The following is a 26,578-nucleotide window of genomic DNA, read 5'->3' as shown; positions in this document are numbered from 1 at the left end:
TTTTTGCTGGCAGTCTTAGAGTCTACTGCTGTCTCATCACTGAATCTTTCCCCCTTTCCAAAGAAGCTCTCCAGCACTGTTCGTTTGTAACTTATTTTGGCTAGGGTAGCTTGTGGGCTTACCAAAACTGCAACTGACACAAGTGCACAGTGCAGAAAAGAAGAGCAGACAGGAGTGGCACAGACTAAAATAAGTGTCATATTCTGACTTAGAGCCTGCCACCAGATGCAGCTTAATCATCATTTGCCACTCACTGACAAGGTTTTGATATGAGTCTGCAAGCAATTGACTTATGGTCTCTGTGCTGTCAAACCTCTCTGCTAATGATAGTCTGTATTTGCAGCCACTCCCCAGGGCTGGCATCACTGCCCTAGCTCCACCCCAGGCCATCAGGCATTAGATTCTCATCATGAGCACTCAACCTAGATCCCTCACATTAGCAGTTCATAGTAGGGTTTCTGCTCCTACGAGAATCTAATGCCACAGCTAATCTGAAAGGAGGCAGAGCCCAGACTGTAATGCAAGCGATGGGGAACAGCTGTAAATACAAATGAAGCTTTGCTCACCACCACTTGCCTCCTGCTGTGTGGCCCAGTTTCTAATAGGCCACAAACCAGTACTTGTCCCTGGCCTAGGGGTGGAGGACCCCTGCTCCTGACAATTTTTCTGTGGTTTCTTTTGCCAGCCTTTTTCCTCACCCTCCCTAGAATCCAAGTGAAGCCTCCTGTTTTCTCCTTAAACCTCTACCCCACCAACTTTGCCAGCAGCAGACAGCCTCACCTTTTATTTCACTGAAAAAGCAGAAACACCAATCTGGAGTCCATCCCATCACCACATCGAGAAACTCACCATCCTCCTCATCTGGGCTTCTTCCTATCTGGCTCAGTAGAATATGTGTCCCTCCTCTTGCCAATGCAGCTATCTTCATCCTCCAGCCATGGACTCCACTTCTTCCAAACATACCCTCTTCTTTTCCTCTTATCTCTCCTATATGTTCAACTTCTCCCTCTCTACTTACTCCTTCCCTTCAGCAGTTAAATAAATTCAAGTCTCTTAAACCTAAAAGAGAAAAAATGGGTGTGGAAATGGTTGTAGATTTATAGTTCTTCTGGGCTCTATATGCCCCCACAGCTAAAAGGCATCATTCCCCTCTTCTTTAGAGCCAAAGATCTATGCTCACCAGTTACCTCTTAAGTCAACTGTGGCCTCCACAGTTCCACCTAAATTACACTGAGCTGGTCACTACTTCCATGTCACTAAAGTCAAAGGACACTTCCTAGACCTTCTGTTGCTGGGGCTCTCCTTAACATTTGACCCTGTTGGCTACCCCTTCCTTCTAGAAGCACTCTCTGACCTGGCTTCCCTGACTGTGTACTCTCTGGGCTTTCCCTCTACGTCTCTGTCCAAGCCCCATTTTTTTTTCCAGGCCTCTTCTACCTCTGCCCGCCTCTTAAATGTTGGTCTTCCTCAAGGTTCTGCCCTAGGATTCCTTCTATCTGACATACTCTCAAAAGCAGGAATGTCTCCCCATGTGCTGGCAACTTCTGCATTGTTTATCTCTATCTAGAATCTCCCTCCTAAATCTCAGACCTATACATTGTATATCCCACCTTGAAGTCAACCTACTGAAATTAGAGTCTTTCCTCCCTAAATCTGTTCTCCCTCCCTCATTCCCTGTGTCTCCATATGGAACCTCCCTGTTGCCCCAACCAAATACCAGCTCTTATCCTCAATTCTTCCTTCTCCCATAACCCCCATATCCAATTACTCATATCCCTGGATTCCATCCATTGTTTTCCATCCACTCTGGCTCAAACCACCAGCCTCTCAGAGCTTGACAAAAGCTTCCTAACTGGCCCCTTGGCCTCCAGTTTTGCCTCCCTTAGTCCATTCAATGCACCAGTATTGCTGTAGTGATCTATCTGAATGAACTTCACTGTCTAGAGCTCTTCAAGGGAATCCCCAGTAGGGGAGTGGGTCTCAGAATGAAATCCACATTTCTTAACATGGATTTTTGAGGTCCTTTGCAATCCAGCTGCTGCAATATCCCTACTTCATTTTTCACCATCTACAAGAATGTGGAAACCTATGAAATAACACCCTTCGTTAGCTGAGGGAAAATGGCACTTCTTGGAAAAAGAGAGTGTGGTATTTGAGTCAAAACTTAACAGGGCCAAAGGAAGCATTCTTGGACCCAAATGAGGTAAATCAGGACCTGTTTTAGTTTAAACATTACATCAATCTGGGCCACACTGAAATGGAGAAATCTTAACTGACATTATATAACATATTAATGAAAGATGGCAAGGCCATAGATTGTGGAGGGAAAGGAACTCTAGGAACACAGTTAACCTACGTGCATGAGAGGTGGTGAGCACCGTGGTCAAGGTGGTGGGCATGGGAGCCTCTCCCTGAGCAGCTGCACACGACCTTGAGCAAGTCAGTTCACGGTGCCTCATCTTCTACATCTATAAATGGAGAAAATAATTGTATCTACCTGACAGGGTTGAAAAGCACTTAGAACAGTGCCTGGCACAAAGAAAGTACTCAAGATATGTAACTTACTGTTATTGTATGAATTAATAAACAAGTTAAAACTTGTACATGCCCCAAGGATTCTTGGAGAATCTTTAAAGAGTAGGCAGGATTTTTATTTCGTTTTACAGTGGTCATTTACCTGTTATAATGCTTCTTTCTTTCAGGTATGTTCACCTTTACCCATGAACACAGGACTTAGTAAATGATTGCTAAGAAAATATGGTTATAGCATGGCTTACGGCAGTTAGGGGAAGGGGGAGGTTCTTAATCTCACCAAATAGTTTATGTATGTTTTAATGTGGGAATGGGGTACAGTATGGAACGTTCTTTATAGATTGCTTATGTCATGAGACTGTCTGCATGCTAATGACTTTGTAATTTCTCAGTTAGAAACTTGGCCAAACCCCCCAGCCAGTGCCCCCAAGGGGGGCGGGGGAAGTGACGGTGTAAATGAGAGAAGCAGTGATTCGTAGTCTTTAGTACCCAAGGTGCTCAGCTGTGGACAAGCCATTTTATTCACTCCTTTTCAATCTCTGCTCAGACCTTGTAAATTGTCTGACAGTGAAGAAGAGACATCTCACCATCAGAGGGCCCAAGAAGCCAATGTGCACAAAATCTGATACTGCTTAAAGTTATCTTGAGTAAAAAATGAAGAGGTTTTTGCTGACACGCATATCTTTTTTTTTTTAAGATTTTATTTATTTATTTTTATAGAGAGGGGAAGGGAGAAACAGAGGGAAACATCAATGTGTGGTTGCCTCTCGCACGCCCCCTACTGGGGATGGGCTGGGCCACCTTTCTGATCAGTCTTCCACTTAGGAGTTCTGAACCTTTCACTCTCCTCCCCGTACCAAAAACCTGTACATTATTCCTGGTGCAGGGAGTCAGGGAAGACCAGACCTGTCTGAATGATGTGTGAGCTGAGACCTCAGGCCCCTGTGCCATGGGCTGCTGTGCCACGCCCTTTCCCTTACCACTCTGAACTGTGTTTGCTTGTTGGGCTGTCTCCCTCACCTGACTGTGGGCTCCAAAGGGGCAGAGACCCATGTCACTCATGTAACCTACTATCTACACCATACCTAGTCAGGGCCCGGCACACAGCAGGTGCTCTACAAATACTGAATGGCAGTGTACAGATGAACTGGGAGTTGTCAGCTCACATACATGTGCACTGCCTTTCAGTGTGGGCAGGTAAGAAAGGCAGCAAGAAGCAGAGGCCTGAAGTCGGGAAGCTTGGCCAGGGTAAGAAGTTCTCTGAGCCTGAGGGGCAGTAACCTCGGGAGTTCTAGAAGCAGGAAGGAAATGCTAGCTACCATGTGATCCTCGTAGTCCGTTCAGGCTGCTATAACCAAAACACCACAGACTGGGTTGGCTTAAACAACAGAACATGTATTTCTCACAGTTCCAGAAGCTGGATATTCCAGACCAAAGTGCCAGCAAATAAAGCGTCTAGGGAGGGCTCACTTCCTCGCTTGAAGACAGCCATCTTCTTACTGTAGCTTCACAAAGTTGATACTGAGAGCAAGCCTAGTTTTGTTGTGTTGTTGTTGTGTGTGTGTGGGGGGGGGTTTCCTCCTCTAATAAGGACACTAATCCCATCATGAGGGCTCCACCCTCATGACCTCATCTAAACCTAATTGCCTCCCAAGCGCCCCTTTTCCTAATACCATCCCACTCGGGGTTAAGGTTTCAACAGAGGAATTTGGGGGGAACACACACACTGAATCCATGACTGACAAATGCTTACTCCTCACCCGGCACCGCAGAAGCCTCTTCGCAAAGATTATTTCATACAGTCCTTGCACCATCCGTAATTTAGGAATTGTTACCATGCATCTGGTAGATGGGGAACCCGAGACCTAAGGAAACAGACCACCTAGGTAACAGACACAGAGTCAGTATTCAAACCTAGTTCTGGCGTGTTTCCAGGACAACTTAGCTGGTTCTGCATTGATGCCATGCCATTACGCCAGTCCTCCTTCACCTTCCCACCCTGCCTGTCTTCGAGACATAAACTGGAAAGAACACTAGCTGGGAAGCCACAGCCCGGGCTTTCCTGCAGGCCCTGCCATGAACCAGCGGGGTGGGGGCCTTCAGATCCCTTACCTGAGTGGTGGTCTCGTCTGTTAAATAAGAGCTTGGGTCGGATGAACCTGAGAAGGTGCCACCCAGGTCTCCAGATCTGCAAGTTGGCCCGGGAAACACGCAACAGCCATGCGCCATGGCTGCGCCCCACCCTCCTCACTCCCATAACTGAAGATAACAAAAGAGCTGGACATTGGCTCCATATTGACCTTTTTATTGATAAATGAAAAATAAAAAGGTATAAGATCATAAATGTAGGTAACAGGGGGGATGGGTATAGCACTGGGGAGGGAGAATGAGGTTGGCCATACCATAGAGAGGGAAAAAAAGTGGGGAGGGGAGGAAAAGAGGAGGTCTCTGCTAACACTCCCACAGCTCACCTTTCAACTTCTCGTCTCCCAATCATTCTTTCCTGGACAGAACAGCTGAAAATGGTTTAAGGGCAACATCTAGTAGTTTGCCTATAAGAAACAGGAGGTGAGGAGTTGGAGGTAACTAGGAGTACAGGATTTTGAGGGATTCTCTGACTTGAGCCTGTCACCAGAACCCCGTCTAAGGTGAACTGAGAATCAGGAAACTTAATCCCAGTCCCTGCTCAGCCACACACTAGCTGTGTGACTTTAGGCAAGTCACTTCCCTCTCTGGGCATTTCTTTGGCTGTCAATCAAATTTGACTTTATGGCAGGTTCTACTCTGGCTCCTGCAATGCCAAGTGTGCAGGCAACCTGAGTGAGGCCAGGAGACTGGCTCAGCTTTGGAGAAATAAGAGGCCTAACCAGTGGGGTGCGGTGCCGTGCCGGCCTTCACTGGAGTTCATTTTGTCAGTGGCAGTAGCAATTCAGAGGGTGAGCGTTTAAGCACACACACTTCCGGGAACTCACTCTTGCTGCAAGCATGCTCTTTGCAGTTCTCTGACAAAGCCCAGATTTTGCTCCCCACAGAAAGCAGGTCCAGGAAATTTGGGGTGGGGGAGAGAGCCAACCACAGCAGTCACACACTCTGTGGGGGCTGGGGATGCAGTGGAGGCAAGGTACAGTGGAGGCGGGAGGAGGAGAGGGCTGTGGGCTTTGGAGGGGGGTTGGGAGGTAGAGCCACATCAGCACCTCACCGTCTGCCACACTGCTCATTTCAGACACCTTCCCCTCTTCAAAGAGAGGCCGGGCCCCTTGGCCTAGTTAAAGCAGCTCTTCAGGTAGATGCCATAGTTGGCATCACGATCCTTGATTCCTGTGGGGTCGATACCATCGCCGCAGGGGTCAGGGTTGTCTCCAATGGCTGGAGTCAAACGAGGTAGGCTGTCTCAGTCTCCCCCTCGCCCTTCTGTGCTGACAAGCTCATCCGCAGCTGGCCCACCCTCCCACCCCAGCTCCAAGTCTAGGGGCCCGGGACTGGCAGCTGGGCCGGCCGGCCTGGCCTGAGAAAGCCGACCATGAGACTGGGAACAGACTACCTCTCCACAGCCTGCATGGACTTGTGTCAACTGTGACAACTTCAAGGGCAGAGGGTCCCCAAATGAAGATCGGGGGAGGAGTCTACATTTGAGGTTCCTGTTCGAGGGGAATGTGTGGTTCCAGTTCTGAGATCCTGAGCCACAGTTCCTGGATTAGGTAGCCAGAAGTCAGATTCTGGGTGTGCGTGGGCATGTTCGTGTGTGTACACCTGCACATGTGTCAGGGCGAAGGGGATACTTGGGGAGAGACACTGAGCCTGGCCTACCTCAGTAAGGGGCCTTCGCGCTCCCCCGGGTGAGACTGCCAGAGGCCCCTATCTGACAGCAGGTTCTCCCACAGGGACGCTGGTCCCCAATTCAAGGCGATTCAGCAAAGCTTTATGAAGTAACTTCACAAAAGGCACATGGAGGCCCCCACGGGGCTTTCGAAAGGAGTACTGATGGGGGGAGGGGGAGGCCTAGCAGCAGCAGCAGCCCAGGACACTGGGGGTGTGGCCTCCCCCACAGCTTCAACTCACTGCTCCAAGACCTTGAAGGACAGGGGGGTGCCACTCTTGGCAAAGGACTTCATCAGACTGCTAGGATAGATACACCCAAGCTTCTCCGGGGTTGGAAAGCCCCAGACCCTGTAGAGAGACAGGCTCAGCCGGTCCCCAATATAGAAGGGACCCACCCATTTGGCGCTGCTGCCATTCCTGGGGAGGGACAGCAAGAGGACCTGGTCGCCCACGTTCCACTCTTTCTCCTGGCTCTCCCGCTTGAAACGCCTGTTCTCTGCCTTTTCACTGGCCTTGTCAGCCACCCTCCAGTGGAGCTCCAGCAGCTCCCCCACCAGCTGCAGCAGGAAGACATCCATCTTGAGCCCTTCGATATTCGCGGTACTCATCTCCCACCACAGGGGTTCCATCAGCCTCTCCTGGCCCCCCGTCAGGATCTGGAATGGTGTGGCCTGGAGGGAGGAGGCCCTGAAGGCCAGGTGCAGCAAGGGCAGGGAAGCTGCCCACTTCTTGCCGTGCAAGAAGATAAACTCCTTGAGGGCCCTCTTGAATTCCCAATAGGCCCCTGAGCTCGTCAGGCAGGGGAACTGGAGGTCTCTACTCAGCGAGGCAGCCTGGGCTCCCAAGGCCAGCCCGCAGCTCACCAGCACATGCCGGGCAAACTGGGGGCCCTGGGCAGCCTCCAGCCTAACGGGAACGCCCCACCTTGCAAACACATGCTGAAGCAGCACTTGGGCCACAGCCATGTGCGTGTAGGGCTTCAGCGGGAACGCTTCCACCCACCTGGTGTTGGGATCAGCCACAATCAGAACATGCTTGTGACCCTCCTCACTTACGGTGATTGGACCCACCACCTCAATCTGCAGGTTCGACCAGGGGGCAGTTGACCTGAGGGGCCACAAGGACTCGATAACCTTCAACTCGCTGCCTAGATTTCGGGGGATGCAGAACAAGCAGCTCCTGCAATAATCTCTAACATGCTCCTGCATCCCAGGCCACCACCCCAGCAACCGCAACTTCTTGTAGGTCTCCTCGGGCCTCTGGTGGGACCCCACGGGGAGGTCATGCACAGAGAAAATCAGGTCCCTCCGGAGTTGCCTCGGGACTACCCAGACCTTGGGCTTCTTATCTCCCTTGAACAGAAGCAGACCGCTCTCCTTGTCCAGGCTGAGAGAGTTAAAGGCAGAACTGAATGGTGAGGAGCCAGACAATTTCTGCCCAGCCTGCAGCTTGGCAATGATATCTGCCAGGGTGCTGTCACTCAGCTGTAATGCCAGCAGGTTGGGCCTCTTGTCCATAGTATGGGGAGACACCATGGGGGCTGGCACATCCGTTGGCAAATTCCAAAACTGCCCGCCCCCCTGCGCACCTTGCTTGGCCAGGGTGTCCACTGTCACAGCAAACAGGGAGCCACGGTAGGAGGTTCGGTAGATAAACGGAAGGGATGAGAGGCCAGAGGTGAGGGATATGATGTAGGAGAGCAGGCTCGGGTGAGGTAGCGGGGCCCCATCGGAGGACAGGAAGCCCCGGGCCTTCCACAGGGGCAGGAGCTCCCAGAGGAGGCTGAAGACCCAGTTGCAGTGCGTGAGGAAAACCACAGGGAGGGGGGACTGGCCGAAGCGCTCCAGGCCACAGGCCACAGCAGCCAGGTGGGCATAGGTAGGTGTGTAAGGCGAGCAAGAGAAGGAAAGGGAGACGGGTGGGCTGGTGGGAGACAGGACATAGAGGCCAAAGCCAGCACACCACTCGTCCTCACGGTAAAAGCAATAGCCTGACATGTGGATGCAGACAAAAGTGGACAAGTCAGAAAAAGGAGGCAGAACCTGGAAGAAACGAGGCATGGAAGTTGCGGGTGTCAGCAGCCGGTTTTCCCCCAGCAGGCCCTGGAGAAGGGCCAATTCCAGGGCCCTCTTGCCTTTGTCCTGTACCAGGAGGGACCATCGGATCAGCCATGCTTTCGAAACCCTGCGGCCGTCCCATGCCTCAGGGTCCACGGTGGGGCGGGCAGCGTAGGAAAGGCCCAGGACCACTGGGGTGTCTCCAATGCAGCGGGAAAAATGCTTGAGAGCCCAGGCCACAGCGTAGGGGCTGTCTCCCCCCGACTGGGGGCCCTCACTCTCCTCGTCAGGGAGGAGGGGTTTCGAGGTATAGGCAATGGGGTGCTTCCTCCCTGAGTGCTCTTGATAGACAGTAGCCGTCAGGGCCACCTGGCTCACTGTCACCTCCAGGCGGAAGGGCAGCTGGGAGTTGGGGGCCGTCAGGCAGAGGGCAGACACCAGGGCTCGCTTCAGGGCCACAAAGGCCTTCTCGTGCTCCTGGTCCCACTGCCAGTCTGGCTTCTGCTTGAGGAGGCTGTGGAGGGGGCCCACAAGGGCTTCGTAGTCAGGGATGACTTCCCGGTGGGAGTCCATGAATCCCACAAAGAAGGAGAGCGCGGTGAAGTTGCTGGGGATGGTCATCTGGGCCAAGTGGGCAAGAACCTGCTGGCAGGGAGCTTGCCCATCCCAGGGGATGCCTAGGGACGGAGAAGCCACCACTGGAAGGAGATCAATGTCAAGGGCTCCGTCGGTGGGGTCATGAAGGCTGAGGCACCGGAGGATTTCCTCTGAAAGAGAAGGGCACTCAACCCTGAAAACCGACGCCAGCGAGGAGTCCAGGTCCTCTTCCTCTTCCTCGGCTGCTCTCTGCATGCCCTGCTCCTCCATGGGCTCCTCATCCTGCCTCTGACTCGGCTCTTCATCCTGTCCCTCCTCCTTCTCCTCCCTGACTTCTTCCACTTTCTGAGGACTCTCCAGCGGCCTTGGATCAGCGGTGTCACTCAGCTCAGAGATGCTGGCTGAGCTGGGAGGAAGAGCTTTCCACACCTTCAGGAAGTTGCCAATGTCGGTGTCCAACCTGTACCGAAAGAGCAGAGTGGAGGAACCCTGCGGAGTAGGGAGAAGGACAGCCTACCCCAAGGGGTCAACCAAAGGGGAAACTGCACCTGTGGAAACCCTGGGGAGCCCCAACCTATTGCTCAGGTTGGGCAGAGTGCCAGCCTGTGACAGAGCAGAGCCTCAGTCAGGACCCGCCCACAGGTACTCCCTCTGCCTCCACCCTGTGCCGGGCCTCAATAGGAGATTTCAACGTACTTTGAAGGCTTATCCAGCCAAAACCTCATTAGCCAAGTGACACTTTCTTTTCTTTTTTCTTTTTTTATCCTCACCCCAGGACATTTTTTTCATTGCTTTTTTAGAGAGGAAAGGAGAGAGAGAAACATCGATGTGAGAGAGGAGCATCAATTTGTTGCCTCCACGACGCACCCAGACAGGGGAATCACATGTGCTCTTTGCCGAACCAACAACCCCAGTATGTGCTCTGACTGGGAATCAAACCCGCAACCTTTCAGTTACAGGATGATGCTCCAACCAACTGAGCCTCACCGGCCAGGGCAACCAACTGACATTTTCAACCAGTTTTAAGTCAGTGGTTTGATGAGAATTAGATGACTGCTGCTTCCAACCTGACCCCAGGACGAGTGAGCCAGGGAAAGGTCGAGAGGGAAGGAGGCCTGACTAGGGATTTGGGAGGACACAGCAGACCAACTTCAACCATGTCACTTTTTTCCAAACTGAGAAGATGAGTTTCGGGAAAACTGGCCCAGGAGACAGTGCCCTGACCAGACAGTCCACCACAGTCCCCTGCTGGGCTCAGGCACCTGGGAGATGGGCAAAAAGGTGGCTTGGAGGGAGCAAAGGCCAGAGGATCTGCATTATGGCCAACTAGTTCTGCTGGCACCAGCAAAGGGACCTTAGGAAAGTATTTGAGTCTTGGATTGCTTATCTGTAAAATGAGGATAGTGGTCATGAATGTCAAACTCAAGTTGTAAGGACCAAAGGGGATAATAAACGTGGAAAAAATTCTACTTGGCATAGACTCTAGACACAGTTGCTCTTGTACCCAGTGGAACAAGAACAAGGCTGCAGCATTGGTTCCAATAGCATGATTCTAGGAAACCATCAGTGGCCCTCCAAAAGCGATCCGGTAACTGTTGGGTACTCCTGTGATGGAATACCACACAGCCACTAAAGAGAGCCACATGAATTAACATCTTGAAAAAAATAATAAAAATTGAGTACAAATGCCAGTTGTGGAAGGATATGTATAATATTAAAGCATGTGTACAAACCTGTAAAGCTGCAAAACCATCCTGGAAGTGGTTTACAGTTACATAAGTAAGTGGGAAAAGTATAAAGACGTGAAAAAGTCAAATCACTCTGCTCCCTATTAAGCACTAGACAAATGCTGGCTGGCACTTAGAGGAAGGTTCTGGTCAGTCCCGGGAGGGGCTGGGATACAGGGGACACCCGTTACCTGTTTGGCTTCCTCAGAAACTCATCCAGGGTGGGGCCATCACGGCCCAGGGGGTCATCGGGCACCATGAAGAGGTTTCCCGCAAAGGTGAAGGGCAGCAGGCTGGACGCGGAAGAGAGGAGGCACAGTCACAGGGGAGCCCTTGACCTGCCCGCACCCTGTTGCTGCCTGGGCATCTCCACAGGGGCAGAGACCCACATCTCCTCTCGGCAGGTGCTGGTGGGCACTGTCCCAAGGGCCCTCTCCCTGCTTCAACACCCTACTGCCGTGGTCTGCCTGACATTCAAAGGGAACAGCCCAACCCCCTCACCGATCTTTGACCATCAGTTTCTTGGAATTATTCATCAGGATGTGGAGCTGCTCATTGGTGACGATGACACCATCTGTCTCCTCTGCTAGCTTTACCATGAACCTGCAAGGAGAGAGGGAGTCACTAATGGCCCAGTGACCAGCCCCTCCTTTCCCCGAGCCTCTGGGAAAATGAACTTGCAGCTTCCCTTTGTGTTGGACAAAGACTGCCCTTGGTAGTGGGGAAGCGGGGCTCCCCCATCCCCTTGTCTTTGTGGCTACCTGGGGTCACGACTAGCCCCTGGGAGGGTGAACTGAGATGGACGCCTCCCAACTGTATATACATACACAGACCCTTATTTTACACATAGGCACTCACATACACACAACCACAGACACCCACACAGACCCACGCACTCGTTCACACCCATACGTGCATTTTACTGCTTCAGTTTCTGCATCTGTAAACCATAAAATACCTCCCATACATTGCCTTGAGGATTAAACTGAATGACAACATATTGAAGTATCTAGCTCAGTGTCTGCCACACAGCATACACACAAATTTTCCATTATTACTCTTCACCAACACACAACATTCAAGTAGTACACATAGAAAAACACACACCTGAATAAACAAATCCATGTCCCAAGGGTCACTTCTCCTTAATCTCTTTAACCAGGAAAGAGCGAAGGCCACCTCCTTAGGCACTCCCTGAGGACTGCCGTGTGGGCGGCCCCGGACATGCTATTCCACAGGTGCCCAGCAGAGGGGCCTCCTTCAGAAAAGCCATCTTCCCTTGAACTCACGCCTGAATCTACAGGCACTCAAAACACCTCCCCGAGGGGCCTCGCTCTTGAAGGAGGGATGCCTGGGCTGCCCTGCCCAGCCCTTCCCAGGCCTGAAGGCTGAATGGGTGCCAGGTTTTGGGAAAAGCGTGGAGAAACAGAATTTCTCCCTGCCCAGCTCGGGAGGTGCCGCGGTGAAGCCAAGACCGGTGTCTGCCGGGCATGGACTCCAGCCCAGGACCAGTGACTTGAGCCTTCCCTGCCCCCACAGAGGCAGCATCAGGGACACCCCCTTGTGCACACTGGTTGTGCAACCATGTTGGGGACTGGGTGCTTAGGATTGGCACGTAGGGAGGCATTTGGGCTTCAGCTAGGAGACAGGGCCGGTCTAACCACCATATTCAGAGCCCACCCAGAGCTCCAACCTCACATAGCCACACACATACCTCCTCCCAGTGCCAGAGCTGGGGAAGGGAAAGACTGAAGCAGCTCCTTGAGACATGAACTTCAACTCAAAATCAGCTGCTTGGGGGAGCAACTCACTCGATGCACCAGGAGTCACCTGGGCTAATCTCATCCAGGGCAGCAGGTCTCAGTTCGTAGGTCATGGGGGAAGAAAGCTTGTTAACTAAGGGACACGGAGCTGGAGAGTCCCAAAGTCAGGAATGCCCCTTGGCCTCGGGTAGAGCCAACACTGGAGCCCTCTCTCACTGTGTCCCTCTCTCTGCCTACAGAGGGTCATGTGCCCGCCTCCCTGAAATGACCCCCTCGGGCTTGTTTGCCTCCATCTCCGGACAGCGGATGAGGCGGGACTCCACCTGACACACCAGCCCAGTTCCCGGAGCCCCACAGAGAGGCCTGGAGACTGGCACACCTGTAATCGTAGGTGGTGATCTTCTTGCCATTCTCAAGCTGGGAGGGGGTGATTGAAAGCATCTTGAGGGAATGGAGCTTCGTCAGAAAGTGGCTCTCTGGAGGTGAAGGGCAGGAGACAGAGATCATCAGAGGAAGGGCTACGTGGAAAAGGCCATGGCAGGGACAGAGAGGCAGGGAAGGAAAAGCGGGGGGCTGCTGCAAGGGCTGGGGAAGGGACAACTCACCCCTCACCCTCCGGTTCTTCTTTAGTTGCCAGGTGGGTACAAACACAGTGACCTCTCGGTGTCCTCGGTTCCAGAAATACTGCACCGCCATGGCAATGCCACGGCAGGAGAAGAAGTGCTGAAGGCCGTGCCTGCAAGCGTGGTGGGGAGTGAGGGAGCCACTTCCTCACGCAGGAATGGCCCTGCCTCCCCCCAGCCTGAGCCTGGGCAGCACAGCGGGCAATGCCCGGGCACCACCAGCAGCACCACAGGCACTGACCATGCCTTTCTCCCTTCGCTCCCTCACTAAACATACCGTGAGCACCGGCTCACCTACCCCTACAGTGTGCGTACGCATGTGTGTGCGGATGCACATGTGCATAGGGGCCTCCAGGGCAAGAAGAGAAGGCAGGCAACCTCTGCACCCACAGACCTCAGGTTAGAGTGGGAAGCAAAGAACAGAAAACTCCAGTGTGTTGGCACATTAAGTGGTCTTACATATATTTATGCTGACACCTACATACAGTAAGTGCAAAGAGGGCAACTTCTAAGGGTTGGTCAGGAAAAACTTCCTAGAGGAGGTCTGCTCGGCCTTACAGTTCGGGCTAAATGTTTGAAAGCTCGCCTGGGGTTGACTGATCGCCATGTTATGTGAGACAGGCTGCAATGGGAAGAGCATGGGCCTCAGCAGTGGACAATCGGAACCCAAAGGACAGCTGGACCCCTCACTGGCTCAGGAACCTTAGGCAATATTCATCACCTCTCGGAGCCTCCTTCTGCTTTTATCAAAGAGGAAAAACAGAAACCTACGTTTGCAAAGCTGCTGTGACACGTCCACGCCCACGGCCTAGCATGTAGTAGCCACTCAGCGTGGGCCACCTCCCCTCCATCTTTTCCCCATTTGAACCCCATGTCATCCATACAGAGGACAAAAAGGAATGCCCACACTGCCCCAGCTCCCCGGCAGGCCCAGCCTGCCCCGTGCTACTCACACCATGGCCACGCTGCTGCCGTCAATGACCACTCGTCGCAACCCCTGGTTCCCAGGTTCTCCTGACAGGTTCAGCTCGAAGGGTGTGTTCAGGGCTTCATGGTACCTCTGAAAGCTGGTCACTGTGCTGTTCGCCTGTGGTTGTCGAGGCGGCTGCCTGGGGGCCCCCTCCCAAGCCCCGAGGAGCCCGCCCACCTGAGAGCGGTGCTTACTGCTGGGAGCCAAGGTGCTGCTGGACTGGAGACCCTGCTTCCTGGCCTCCCCCTTGCCTTTTGGGACGGAAGCACTGCCCCTCGACAAAGGCTGGACCTCCCTCAGGAGCTTGGCTGCATCCAAGGCCAGCCCTGGATCCGTGAGCGCCTTCTGGGCTGCAGGTGTTTCCGGAGCTCTGGAGGCTTTGGGGGCCGCAGGCGCTTTGGAGGCCGCAGGTGCTTTGGGAGCAGTGGACCCTGTTTTAGCTGCAGGCCCGCTTTGAGTTTTGGGTGTTTTAGGACCCACAGGCGATGTTTTGGCTGCAGGCATTTTCTGAGCTGCAGGCTCCACTTGAGCTGCCGATGCCGACACAGGTTGACCCGCAGCTGCCTTTTGAGCTGTGGGCCCCCCATGAGCTGCTGGCTTTGTGGGAGCCGAAGGCACTTTGGGGGCTGCAGATTCTGAGTGCACTGCCGGCGTCGTTTTGGCTGTAGGCACTTTGGGGGCTGGAGGCAGCACTGGGTTTGCAGGTGCAGTTTGTGCTGTAGGCACTGCTGCAGCCATGGGCACTTCAAGAGTATCAGGCACTATTTGAGCATCAGGTACTGACAGAGCTGTCAGCCCCCCTTGACCCACAGGTCCCCCTTGAGTTGTAGGCGGCCCTTGCCCTGTGAGCAGCACTGGAATAGGCCCTTCTTCTGGCCCCTTGCAATTCCACTGTACACTTTCTTGAGCCCCCGGCTCACTTCCAGCTTGGAGTTGGAGTGTAGAGATCAAAGGTGGCCCTACCTGAGGAAGTCCTGGGCTAGCTTTGTCCTTTATACCTGAGCTCCCTGAGACCACCAATAAACTCATGACTTTTGGGGGGGTCTCTGCCCTTGAGCAGTTCTGTAGGGCTGCCTCTCCTCCTGGCCCCCCTTCTGGTCTACAATCTGGGCTTTCCACACTGGGCAAAGGAACAAGCTCCTTCTGCTTCCACTCCAGGTTTAAGGGCAAAGGACTCTGCCCTGGCAGCTTGAACTGAATGGGGCCCAGAGGCCTCTGCCAGAAGGGGAAACTGAAGCACGCCTGGGACAGGAGCCAGGCCAGGTGGAGAGAATGCAGTTCATTGATCCTCCAGAAGGTTGCAGCAATAGCCCCTGGCCACAGGGGCCCAAAGGCTGGCCCCGGGGCCCAGGCCTTCCAAGATGGACACACGCCCAGGGCTGACACTGGAGGCTGGAAGGGGAGTTTGTCTTCCACCCTCTGGACCTGCCTCTGCTGCGACAAGGCTTGTGAGTGGTTCGCAGACTCCTGGCCGCTGGAGGCTGGCACTGGCCCTTCCTTGCGAGCACTGTCCGTACCACTTTGGTGGTTGGAACCGACCCTGGAGGAAGCCCAAGTTTGTTGGAAAGGTGGGGAGGCCAATTAGGTCCCAAACTATTTCCTTGGGGTGGGGAAGCAGGGGTAGGGGCAGAGATGCCATACTAACTCTCCAGAACTTACCGCACCAGCTGGTTTGCTGCCTCCTGCTGCGCGTTCTGTCCTGGGGTGGCTCCCAGGCTGGTTAATCTCTTTGAATTTTCCGTGCCCCCATTCTGGAGGGTCCTCATCTCCAGCAAGGGTCCGGGACCATCTCCCACGGACGTCATGGACGAGCCTTCCTTCTGCTGGTGGGGAAGGCAGATCAGGACCTCCGGGTCGGAGCGGGCATGGGAGGCGCCAATGCGGCTGAGCCACTCGATGATGTCCTCCTTGCCCGCGGCATCCCGCACCAGGCTCAGCAGCAGCTCCTGGACCGCTGGGGGCAGCTGCAGCAGTTCCCCTGCATGCTGGTCACCACGGATCCAGATCAAAGCCCCAAAGGCCCGGGTCACCTCAGCTTCCCAGATCCCCCGGGGGGTAAACAGAGGGGCAGGGCCCCAGCGCAGCCGCCCCACCAGCTCCTCCAGCCAGTTCTGGGTCATGATGAAAGACTCGGTCAGCCCGCCCACCATTAGGGAGCCAGGGGGGCCGGGCACCAGGTAGGCCAGGGTACTCCAGCAGAGGCAGTCGAGGAAAAGGCCCTGGGCCCCCAGGAAGGCGCAGTGCAGGACTGGCGGGTAGCGAACCTCCTTCCACAGCTCTGGGTTGCACAGGCCTTTCAGATACTCCTGAAGCCACAGCAGGGAGAACACAAGGAAGTCATTCCTTCAGGGAGTGGCGACCAGCTCACGCATCCCAACCCAGAAGGCCCACCCTTCATCAAGCAGGTACCTTCGCCCTGCCCCACAGGAGCCAATGACTCCCCCAGGGCCACCCCTTCTCTCCTTGGTCCTGTCTCCTCACGCAGTCATTTCTGTCCAGGAAACTGACAGATTGGGGGAGCTCTGGAGAGAAGGGAGCACTTGGGTTTGGAATCAAGGGACCTGGTTCTGCTTCCAATTTGACCTCAGTAAATTAGGTTAATTGTGGGAAATTTATCATCTTTTCAGGGCCTTAGCCTCTTCACCTGTATGACAGGTTAAACAAGGTACTCCGAAGGTCCAGTCCTACCCTGACCTTCCAGAATTGTGAAATAGCTGGGGAAGGGGGTTTGCACCCTCCACATGCCAGGGACTTAGGTGACCTGCAGCGAGTTATTTATCCTCCCTGTACCTACATTTCCTCATCAGTAAAATGGGGATAATCATTGGCCCTCATTAGGCTATTATGGAGCTTCTGAGAGTTAATACACAGGAAGTGCTTGGACTAGCGCCTGGCATAGCCTATTCCCATTTCGCAGGCTCAGAGGGCTATGCGGCTTGTTCAAGCTGAGGGTAACTGGGCCAGGACCACAACCCACATCCGTCTGACCCTGAAACCAGGGCTCTCCATTTCCTCAGGCTGACTACACATTGACAACAGGGTAATCCTGTGGGATTCTGGCTTAATCCACCTTCAGAAAGTCTCTAGCACAATCTGTACCCGTAACCATGGTAACTCTGTTGCCCAGAGAGGACAGAGGAGGAGAGGATATAAGTTGCTGGGCCAGCATCCAGGAGATAACCTCGCAGATACACACAATGGTTGAACCAGAAGAGAGGCCTCTGGCTTTCCAGGCAGACCTAGTCCTCCTGCTTACAGGGCTCACACACTCAGCGTTCAGCAGTCCTTGGGCTGGGAGAGGTTGGCTTCCTTCACCACACGGCTGAGTCCCACCGGCATGATCCCATGAGCCCCAAGGGAGCACGAGCGCTCCCTCTTCATCAGCCACCCGACGCTGACTGCATTTGCCCTCGTGTTGCTCCCTATCTCCCTGTTGGTAACAGTCATGTTCTTCCTGCTCTCTCCTGACAGTTCTGTTAGAAAACAAATGCTCCATTCTGGGTCTCCAGCAGCGACTCTGAAGGCCACTCTGGGAACTCTGCTCAGTGCCCAGCCCGTGCTTCCAGGCTCCAGCCTATGCTCACCTCTTCCATCTAAGGAAGAAGACCAGGCCACAGACTGCCAGCCCCTTCCCCAAAGGGCCCAAAATGTACCCAGGCACTTAGGCCTGGGTCTAACCCCTTTCTAATAAGTCCAAAACCAGCTCAAAACAGATATCCCAAGCCAACTCCTCCCACCCAGACATCAGCTGGACCCAAAGGTGAGTCTGACCAGGTGCGTGATCACTCTCACAGAACTTAACAAACTCCCCTGCCCCGTGCACCCCACATTCTAACCGCATGAAAACAAGATGCAAACAATAAGAGATGTCCTGAGGAAGAAGATGGTGGATGGTTTCTTTCTCTCTGTGCAAAGAGCTTACAATATTTATGATACCATTAACTATTCAGTATTTTTATTCATTTTATTTTTTTAAGATTTTATTTATTTATTTACTTTTAGAGGGGAGAAGGGAAGGAGGAAGAGAGGGAGGGAAACATCAATGTGCGGTTGCCTCTCATGCGCCCCTTACTGGGGACCTGGCCTGCAACCCAGGCATGGGCCCTGACTGGGAATCGAACCAGTGACCCTTTGGTTCACAGGCCAGCACTCAATCCACTGAGCCACATCAGTCAGGCCCTGTTCAATATGTTTAAACTAAAAGATATATAGGAACTGAAATACTTTTCAACATAATACATCTGAGTATTTACTGAACACTTACTGTGTGCCACACGATATCTCATTGATTCCTCTCTTGGTCCTCTAAGGAAATTACTATCATTCCCATTTTAGATGAGCAAAGACAGGCACATGTCCTAGGTCACAAAGATAGTAGTCTGGGATTCTTAGCCACTCTGACTCCAAAGTCTATACTTTGAGTATGATACACGATGCTATCTATACTTTCAAGGAAAGAAAAAGGGAGGAAGGAAAAGAGGAAGGGAGGAAGGAAGGAAGGAAAAGGAGAAAGAAGGAAGGAAGGAAGGAAAGTAAACAGGCATATACATCCAGAAAATACCTGGAGCAATTTTCCTGCACAAAGCCCACCCAGACCTTTTTCCCCCAAGAGGAGAAAAAGTAGATAAGAGGCAGGAACAAAATAAGCATAGAAAAAGAGTGTTATGTTTGTAAAAATATATTGCCCAATGTCCTGCAAGTCCTTTGTCAACTTGTACATTAAATAGTTCAACACTGCTCTATACTTGATCAAAGTGCTTTATTATTTAACACCTGACTTAGGGTTCTTCTTTTTCATAAGCCAGTTACCATTCATTGTCTACTTTCCAAAACCATCCAAAATTACACTGCAGAATACACAAAAGTCTCAGAAGATGGCTGCACCAAGAAACTGTAGAATTGGGAATGAAGGGGAACATAAAAAAAGGTGGACTGAGGTAAAGTTATCTGTGGAGCAGTTAGATTCAGGAACCACCCTCCCTAAACACACATACACACAAATACATGCTGGGCAAGTACCTCCCTACCCACTGGAGATTTGTTCTCTAGAGAGCTGAAAACAGGTCCTAGGATTAGAGGTTTATCATCATACTTGATAGTGTAGGTAGCATACCAAAACACATGGAGGAAGGGAGGAGAGCCAAATAATGATGTCCACAATGAAAGCTGGGTGTGGAGAAACTCATGCTTCCCATTCAGAGATTCAGCAGCCAGGCCCTGACCCTCCAGGACAGAAAAGAAAGAAATACATTCTAGAAATCCAGCCAGCCCAAGAGCAGAGACCATCAAATGGGTTCCCTTACAGACAGTGCCCCCATATCTCTGTACAGCCAGGCTCAATATCATAAGCCCCAGCCTCAGCTCCCCATTGACTCTTTCTTCACTCTTAATCATGCAAAGATTACTGGACACATGAGGAAACTTCTAATGTGAGATAAGTACACGCGCGCGCGCGCGCGCACACACACACACACACACAGCACATAGGAAGGGGATCAACTTGAAGAAAGAGAAATTAGGCAGGGAGAAGAAAACTTCAAAATGTTTACTATCACTATTCTCCTCTGAGAGATAATAGAGAATATTGTACACACTGAACAAGAATAGGAAAGTATTTTTAAAAAGAGAATTCAGAGAGAATGTAAATGACTTTTAGACATTAAAAATAGGATGACAGAAATGAAAGACCCAAGAAAAGGGATGGAAGATAAAGGAAATCTCCAAAAAAACAAAGCAAAATGTCAAAGTTGGAAAATTGGAGAAAAAATATGAAAAGTGAACCAATCAGTCCAGAAAGTCCAATGTCTGAATAGGAGTTCCAGGAAGAGAGAACACAAAAACCACAGGGGAGAAAATCATCCACGAAATACTTCCAAAAAATGTCCTAGATCTGAAGAACATGAGTCCAGATGGAAAGGCCTACTGAATACAATAGTAACCAACAATGAATGAGGACAGACCCACACAAAGGGGTTTCCCTGCGAAACCTGGAACAGCGGGAGAAACTACAGACTTTTAGAGAAAAGAAACTTCACATATGAAGGACCAGGGACCCAGAATAGTCTCTGACATCTAAAACACAAGAAGTCTGTGGAGTAATGCCTTTACACTTCTGAAGGACAATAATTTGCCACTTATAATAATTCAATGCCAGACAAAGTATCAATCAAATGACCTTAGATATGCAACCGCAACATTTTACTTCCTACAAAACCTTTCTCAGGAAGCTACGGGAGAGTATTTTCCAGCAAATCAAGAAAAAAACAACAAGAAGAAGAAAGGAGAATAACATAGGCAAAAAGCAAAGGCAATCTCCAGGATGATAATAAAGAGAACTCTCAAAATGTGTTTATTCACTCAACAAATCATTATTGATCATGTACTATGTGCCAGGCACTGTTCTAGGATGACAAATGTCAGCAGGCATAGAGGACAGCTAGTTCAGACTGGAGGGAAGGACTCAAGAGACGACCACATTGAGAGCTGTCATCAGAATGCTCTTTACCGTGCCATCTTCCTGACCTGATGAAGCTATTGATGGATGGGTCTAGCAACCCAAGAAAGTGAAATACACTCAGTTCATGGAACAAGACATTTAACAAAGGGGAAAAAAGGCAGAGAAATGCCAAAAATGACAGCAAACAGAAATTCTCAGGATGACAGCTCTGCAAGGCAGACCAGACAGAAGAAAGGACGTCTCCAAGAAAAAATGCAGAACTGAAAGAACAACTCGAACTGATAGATTGACCTTGTAGAAAACTGTAGTGAGAGGCCACTGAACATTGTAAGATTAGCAATAGCTACAAAGAAAAACAAGCATATTAAAAAGCAAGGGGTTCTAAACCTCAGTGAAATAAAAAAGAAAGAAAACAAAATCATAGTACACTTCAAAGCTTAGATGTTAATGATATTTGCATAGGCATAATGATGCAAATACTAAATATAGATTTAACAGAAAATTGAAAAATAACCATATTGGGGATATAGAGGGGATGGCAATCTAAGGAAGTTAAATTCTCACCTACAATAATAGGAAGTGAAAAAAAATCTAAAATGGATTGATCGAAAGATAACATCTCTACAATTTTTTTAGGAATATGGGGGTGTGCAAATGTCAGAGCCAACGTCAACTAAAGAAAGGGCACTAAAGAGAGAGTCAAGTCAGGAAGGGAAAGGCCGTGATTCAGTGTGTTCTACTGTGAGCTTTTTCAAAATTATTGGACTTTTAAATTACTAATTACTTGGATAAAAGAAAAATTAAGTTTTAAAAAAAGAAGGGCCCCGACCACTGTGGCTTAGTTGGGCATCATCCCACAAGGCAAAAGGTCAGCACCGGTTTAATTCCCTGTCAGGGCACACGTCTGGGTTTCGGGTTTAGTCCAGGTCGGGCGCATACGAGAAACAACTGATCGATGTTTCTCTCTCTCATTGAAGTTTCTCTCCCTGTTGTCCCTCCCTTCCCCTCTAAATAGATAAATAAGTATTTTTAAAAATATCTTTTAAAAATTAAAATAAATAAGCAATCAAACAAATAAATAAGGAAGGAAGCTTCTTCTTCTCAACAAGGCAGCAGAGTGGCCGTCCCAGGAGACATTGAGATGCAGATCTTTGTGAGACCCTGACTGTCAGAACCATCGTCCTGGAGGCTGAGCCCAGGGACACCACGCAGACCATCAAAGCTAAAATCCAAAACAAGGAGGGCATCCCACCTGACCAGCAGCATCTGATTTTGGGGGGCGAACAGCTGGAGAATCGCTGCACTCTCTCAGACTACTATGACATTCAGAAGGAGTCCACCCTGCCCTTGGTGCTGTGTCTGCAGGGTGGCATCACAGAGCCCTCCCTGCGCCAGCTCACCCAGAAGCACAGCTGCAACAAGGTGATCTGCCACAAGCGTTCTACCCTCCTGCACTCCGGCGCTGTTGACAGCGCACAAGAAGGGAGGTCACACCAACAAGAAGGTTAAATGAGGCCTCTCCGCCACCTCTTCGCCTGCAGGGCGGCCTTCCCCCTGTACCCTAGGGCCTCAATAAAGTTTCCCTTTCATTGGCTGAAGCAATGAAAAAAAAAAAGGTAATGTGCCCGCAACACAACTGGGAGATAGTCCTGATTTGTAACATTTGCCAATTTATTATCTTTTAAAAATATTTTGGAAACACTTTTTTTTTTTAATCCTCACCCAAGGACATGCCCATAGATTCTAGAGAAAGGGGAAGAAAGGGAGAGAAAAATCTACTCTCACACATGCCCCAACCAGGGACTGAACCTGCAAACCAGGCATGTGCCCTGACCAGAATTGAACCTGCGACCTTTAGGTTTAAGGAACAACACTCCAACCAACTGAGCCACATGTCCAGGGTACATTTGCCAATTTCTGTGGTGTAAAGACTCCCACCATGGCTGATTTCAAACTACCAATAGGATCCCACAGGTTTGCAAACTTCCTGAAATTTTAACAGAGTCAGCTCCAACATACCCCTCACCACTACCAACTTCCACCGTGCAGTGCTCACAGTTCGTGTGAAGAGACAGATGAACTTCCATCTGACAGCCAAGCCAAAAGTCAGCAAACCACACCCTGTCTCCCAGCTCCCTGAACCCAGTCATGGTTCCCAATCAACTCCCTCTCCCATCTCCAAAAAGAGTCTCCATCAAGGGGAGAAGTAACCATGTCACCTCTCCTCTCATCCTCACATTGTTGCCCAGAAGGACAAAAGGGCTTGTCCCTGAGCAACTCCGATCATTATGAAAACCCTCCTTTCCACTTGCTCATTTCACCTCAGTGGCCAGACCTCCCCAGTGTTTGTTTTGGCTGCCTGGGAATGTGATTCGAGCAATGTCTTTATTTTTTAAATCCCGCCACAGCATAACAATGTGAAGACACTCTAGAGTTTGATAGAGATTTTCCTGGAAAACCAGCCACATATGATGTAGAAACACAACCCAGTCCCTCTCCAGATAGGTCCAAATCTGTCCTGACCCTTTTTCCCCTCAAGAACAAGCCATCCTTATCCTCAGCCCTTCCACATCCTGCAACCCTGGTCTCACTGAGACCTCTCTGCCAGCTGGCCTGTGTATAGTAGGCCGTTATCAAAACGCATGATTCTGTGTCCCCACAGCTGGAATTGGGGTGAGCCACAGTACATCCACACAGAAACCACAAGACATCCTAATACTGACCTTAGAGAGCAATTAATCCAAGCTTCTCACTTTACAAACAAGGAGATCACGACTAAGAGAGGGAAAAGGACTTGCTCAAAGTTACACAGCTAGTTAACAACAACTGACATCTATACTCTACAGCTCTGCACATTTTGCAAAAGTACATAAGCATGCATTGTTTCAGCTGATTCTCACAGCCCCCCCATAATGTGGGTGTTATTATATTATTTTATAGATGAGAAAATAGGCTCAAGAGAAGGTAAGTGATTTGACCCAGGTCACCCAGTTAGAAGGTAGCAAACCCCAATCTCAAACTCTCTGCACCATATCCCTCTCTCCCAGTATAACTTAGTGACAGCAAATTTAGCCCAGATCCCCTAACTCCTGGGACAAAGCCTTATACTCCCTGCCTTCCCTGCCCTACTTAGAACCCCCTCATGCTATATTTCCATCTTAAACAGTGCCTCCCCCCTGTGGAAGACAGGGTGGGGAAACTGAAGGAACCACTGGTTACATTAGCAGGGCTGGGGTGTGAGGGATGGATCCCTGAGGAGGCAGTGGGAGTAGGAGCAGACAGGCCTGGAGAAGCTGATCCAGGATTTAAGCAGGGAGCAGGGGAGCTGGGCACTTCAGAAAGTGCCAAGAAGATTAAGAACCCAAAACAACCCAAAGGCTCCTCTTATTGACCCACTCTACCCCAGCTACTGAAAAAACTTCATCTCGGGGCTCCTGCACATCTGTTCGAGGGACAGGCACCCCACCCCTCCCCCAGCACCTCTGTCAGAATTGGAAAAACCGCTGACGCAGCAGCTCAACAGAGGGAGGAACTATCCAGCCAGCCTGCCTGCCCTCTGGCCAGTGTGTTCTGGGCCTCCCCCACCCATGGCCTTGACCAATTAGGATGTTGGTATAGACCCAGCTGGGGTGGTCTGGGGAAGAGGGAGGCTGTAGTATTCCTGCCAGGAAAAGATAAGATAAAGGAATTCTAGGAAAGAAGGAGACCTTGGCCATAATTGGGGGTCAAAGGGAACTTGAGAGGCCCAGGCGGAGAAGCTTGTGAGAGAATCCAGGGAGGATACAGAGAGGAGCACTATGTCCTGGCCTACCCACTGTCCAGCCCCATACAGCCAGTCCTTTCATCTGAAAGCCCACAGTCGTCCTCCCAGATTTCAACCCAGCCCTAAGGGCTGGTGCCTTCCAGAGCAGCTGCACCCCCAGCCCTGAGCCCCTGCAACAGGCTGCCTAGGGCATTAAGAGTGGAGCAGGGAGCCCAGAGCTCTGGGTTCCTGTTCCAGCCCCTGACACCCCTACCTACCTGACCCTGAGCACTCAGGCCCCTGACCCTCTCCAGTCCCCAATAACTCATCTGTAAAATGCCAGCATTGCTTCAAGAGCATCGCTAAGGCCCCTCCCGTCCCAGCACCCTGACAGACTCCAAGGCACAGCCCAGGATTTAAGGAGATTTAAAAAGAGATAAAAAGAGCCTCTTGGTGAAGAACAAAGAGGTGTGTTGCAGAGGCCATAGAAATGCAGGACCTTAAGTTTTTCCCCAGATGGGGGAGGGGAGTTGTGGACTGTGGGGCCCTGGCCAGGGAAGGCTCATGGGGGTCCACACGCTGGGAAGCCTCTCTCACGGCACTTGAGGGACAGAAGTGGCACGCGAGAGAGGGGTGGGGCAGAAAGGAAAGAAGAAACCAGAGGGAAGGAACCAAGACTGCAGATCTGGAAAGAGGGGAGGATGGTTCAGAACCTGCCCGCCATTCTACCGAACCCAGATCCCCGGACCTCTAGGGACCCTTGTCTCCCCGGGTGGCAACGAAGTAGGAGAGGGGTCTGGCAGGGAGGGACGGGGTGGGGGCAGGGAGAAGCTGTTTACCTTGGCTTTGCTCAGGTTCTCCCGGGGTCCCTCGAGCTGCAGCCAGAAGTAGGGGCTGTCTGGGCGGCTCTGGAAGGCGTTCAGCTTGACCCTGAAGATGCGCTGCACTTGCAGCCGCTGCCGCTGCACCCGGGGCTTCGATTTGGTCTGTACCATGACCCATTCCTGCGCGGGAGGGTCGCCCCCAGCCAAGAGCATGGCTGCCCCGCCTGCCCCTGGAAGGAGGGCGCCCGAAGTGTCACCCCCGTCCCAGCGCGGGAGGCTCCCCCAGCCCCGTGTCAGAGGAGCCCAGGCCACGCCCCCAACTCCCGGCGGCGCGCCGCCGCCTCCGCCGGGGTCCTCCCGGCGGATTGACCCACCCGCCACCGGTCGGGCGCCGGCCTTCCCTAGCTCCGTCCCTTTCGGCGGCGGCTCCCACGACAAGCTCTTCCTGCCAGGGGTTGCAGCTGGGGGTGGGACCGGTCGGGCTCCCGCCGCCCTTCCCTCCGCCCCTACCCTTCCCCCTTCACCACTCCGCCAGCCCCTCCGGGATGAACTCCTTCTCCGACTGCCGGGCAGCTTAAAGGACGCGGAAGGAGGGGGGAGGGAGAATTGAGGGACGGGCGGGGGGTGCTGGAAACCTCTGCCTTCCACCCAAGTTTTGGGCCCAGAGCCAGAATCTAGGGGTCAAAGTTAATTTCCTTCCACGTTCCCCTTTCCCCAGTGGAAGGAATAGGAAGGGGAAGGAGAGGCATTTGGAAGAGCGAGAGGGGGCTTTCAGGGACCCGGCCTTTCTCTTCGTTTCCCTCTCCCATCCCGCTGCCTCCAGGCCTCCCCGGAGAACGAGGACCTGTGCCCCCTCCCTCCCTCGAGGAAAGGGTTAAGAGAGGGCAGGATGGGCAGCCCAGGAGGCCCGGGCCCGAGGAAACTCTGGGCTGGAAACCGGGCGGGCAGGAGACGGTAACAGCACAGCCTCTCCACCCTCCCCCCAAGTCTGGGGACAGCCAGGAGCTGGCAGGCAGCCCAGACCCTCCTGAAGCCCCCAAGGCTGGAGGGGCCTCCCAGCCCCAGTTTTCAGACTTGCCTTGTTTATGAAAGCTTTTTTTTTTTTTTTTTTTTTTTTTAAATAGCAAGTTTGAGCTATGCCCTGAGGCTTTAGGATAGGAGTGAGGGTCTGGTGGGTAACACAGCCTCTGAGAGTTCCCGTTCAGGGAGGGTTGACCTTGACCCACAGCCAGCTGCTTGGCATCAGTGGTCAGGGACTGGCCCTGGGCTGGGGGCCACCTCCAACACCGGGCCCTGGAGGCATCCCCAGCACAAAGGACAGCTTATGCAGCCTTGTGGCCCGAACAGAACCTGGCTCTGTGGAGGGTACAGTCTGCATCTGGGCCTCACTGACCTTTATGTTCCAAACCCAAACCAAGAGCCACAGTCTGACAGGCACAAGTGTACCTATGGAGACAAAGGGCAGTG

General features: G+C 52.0%; 1 protein-coding gene across 1 annotated transcript; it reads right to left on the bottom strand.

Moving 5' to 3' along the window:
- Nucleotides 1-6,079: 6,079 nt before the first annotated feature.
- Nucleotides 6,080-25,324, bottom strand: NYNRIN (NYN domain and retroviral integrase containing). Its single transcript, XM_054577876.1, has 8 exons — nucleotides 25,127-25,324; nucleotides 15,748-16,394; nucleotides 14,072-15,628; nucleotides 13,101-13,231; nucleotides 12,875-12,971; nucleotides 11,234-11,335; nucleotides 10,924-11,025; nucleotides 6,080-9,465 (listed from the first exon to the last, which is right to left on the bottom strand). The coding sequence occupies exons 1-8, from the start codon at nucleotides 25,322-25,324 to the stop codon at nucleotides 6,588-6,590; spliced, it is 5,712 nt and encodes a 1,903-aa protein (XP_054433851.1). The 3' UTR covers nucleotides 6,080-6,587.
- Between the last annotated feature and the right edge of the window lie 1,254 nt (nucleotides 25,325-26,578).

Source organism: Pteronotus mesoamericanus, unplaced genomic scaffold, assembly GCF_021234165.1.
Source record: "Pteronotus mesoamericanus isolate MK-2021 breed Mesoamerican mustached bat unplaced genomic scaffold, CSHL_Meso_final contig_46, whole genome shotgun sequence".
NCBI classification, from domain to species: Eukaryota; Metazoa; Chordata; class Mammalia; order Chiroptera; family Mormoopidae; genus Pteronotus; species Pteronotus mesoamericanus.
This window is presented reverse-complemented; position numbering and strand designations above follow the sequence as displayed.